This window comes from Pteropus vampyrus, unplaced genomic scaffold (genome assembly GCF_000151845.1).
Source record: "Pteropus vampyrus isolate Shadow unplaced genomic scaffold, Pvam_2.0 Scaffold138, whole genome shotgun sequence".
NCBI classification, from domain to species: domain Eukaryota; kingdom Metazoa; phylum Chordata; class Mammalia; order Chiroptera; family Pteropodidae; genus Pteropus; species Pteropus vampyrus.
The window spans coordinates 1,063,553-1,065,606 of record NW_011888919.1 but is presented as its reverse complement, the minus strand read 5'-3'; the positions used below and the strand labels follow the sequence as shown (position 1 = coordinate 1,065,606).

The 2,054-nt window shown below is 55.1% G+C and overlaps 1 protein-coding gene across 1 annotated transcript in view; it reads right to left on the bottom strand.

Moving 5' to 3' along the window:
- The window catches only part of EML2 (echinoderm microtubule associated protein like 2), a 26,576-nt gene extending 26,381 nt beyond the window's left edge, over window positions 1-195 (bottom strand). Inside the window, exon 1 of the mRNA XM_023535239.1 lies at window positions 125-195. Within this exon, the coding sequence (XP_023391007.1) occupies window positions 125-191 (67 nt within the window). The 5' untranslated portion in view covers window positions 192-195. The remainder of the gene's footprint in view (window positions 1-124) is intronic.
- Between the last annotated feature and the right edge of the window lie 1,859 nt (window positions 196-2,054).

Here is a 2,054-nt window from a genome sequence, read left to right as displayed (position 1 = left end):
GCAGGGGGAACGGGCAATCTTCAGCCAGGGGCGAGAATGGGGACTTGAAAGCTGGAGGTTGGGGCAGGAGGAGATGGGTCCAGCCCTGGGCGGGGCCAAGGTCGGAAGTGAGGAGGGGTCTCACCGTTGCAGTATTGAAGCAGGGAAGACGTGTCGTAGAGGCCGCAGAAGGCCGGGCCGCGCTCCGCCATCGCCCCGCCACAGCCACCGCCGGCCCCCCCGGCCCCAGCTCGGGCCCGGTCCCCTCCCCAGGCCTTGCCTCCCGTTGCCATAGCAACGCCCTTCGTTCCAGCATCCCCGGCTCCGCCCGCCCGGCATCAGGCGGCCGGCGCCGGGCCTGGCACTGGGATCATCCCCCAGGATGCTTAGAAAGGGGGGTCGGGACACCCCCTGCCAGGCTCCCCAACACAATCCTCGGGCCCAGATTGGTTACGCCGAGATCCCCCTCGGTATCGTCTGGTCCCGCCCACAACCGGTGCGTACGCTCTCTAGACCCCTACCTTGCCTGTTCAGGACCAATGAGAGCCTGTCGCGCAGGCCTCTCCGCCAATAGGGACACAGAAGGATTGGAAGGGGCAGGGCCTTCCCAGCTTTTCAGCCTGAAGCGTAACCCCCGACTCCGAGAGGAAGATGGGGTGGAGGAAGACACTCCCATATCCTCAAAACCTTCTCCCTAACCTTTTACTGGATTTCCCAAAAGCCCCTTGCAAGACTAGAAGTCGACCCTACAGTCTTAAATTCGCTCAGATATCCACTAGCTCCTCCCTAGCCCAGTTCTTAGAGCCCTTGTTTATTAGATCTAGACCCGCCCCCAGGGGTCTTAGCTCCATCCACAGAATCCGGCGGGAACTAACCTTCTATTCCCACCCCCAGAGCCTTTGGCACCGCTCCCCAAGCGTCCAAGGGCTACAGGACTTATCCCAGAGCCCTTAACCCGGCCTTCTTATAGGGTTAGCTCCGCCCCAGAGTTTAGACCCCTCCACTAAGTTTGTTGTTCCTCCCTAACCTTTCTCTTTACCTTCTCTTTAGTTCCTCCTCGACATCCTTCATCTCCCACGACTTCATTATCCAGTCCCGGTTTTGACACAGGTCCAGCTGTGACGCCTGGCCGGCTGGCAGTGTCAGTCGGAGCTGGCTCCAATGTTGGGGGAAGATGGGAGGGTAAAAAACTTGACAATGGATGTAAAGAATAGTGGAGCACCTTCCCCAAGTCCGCAGTGAGGGTCAGCACCTAGACACGACCCAGACCATGTTTTATAGTTAGAGGAAACAAGCCCACAGTAGGGAGAGATTTGCCTTTGGACACACAGGCAGACCTTAAAAGCACAGGACGTTGGAAACAGAATGATCCGGGTTTTGAATACCGACTCCATTACTTTCTGGTTGGGACTCTGTCCGTTTCCACGTGTGGGAGGTGTGTGTGTGTGGGGGGTCCTATCTGCCTACCTCTTTCATTCATTTAAAAATGTTTACCGAGTGCCTACTCTGTCCTAGGTCCTGGAGTTTCGGTATTAACCAAGTCAACTCCAGTTTGTTGAGGATGTATAATAATAGCTACCATTTATTGAGCACCTACTGCATGTGAAGCGGTCATTGATCTTCACCACAAGCCCTATTTTCATCACCATTTTACAGATGAAGAAACAGGCGTGGAGCTGGTAAGATAATTGCAGACCCTGGTATTACAGAGATAAGACAAAATGATCTGATTGAGGGCAGGAGGTTGAGGTTCATTTAGGGAGAGTGGAGCCAGGGAAGATCTCTCTGAGTGACACATGAATTGAGATGTGAATCATAAGAAAGAAGCAATCGCTCATGGAGTTGGAAAGGGGAGAAGCTTCCAGGCGGAGGAAATAGGAAATGCGAAGGTCCGGAGGTAGGTATGAGTTTGGCATGTTCTCGGGGCAACGAGAAGACTGGTGAGGATGGAGCTGCAGAGGGAGAGGAGGGTGGGAGGTAGGTGAGGTCGGGAAGGTAACGGACCCACCAGAGCTTGCACAGCACTCCCCAACATGTTTGGCACCAGGGACTGGTGCTCCTATGAAGATCTAACA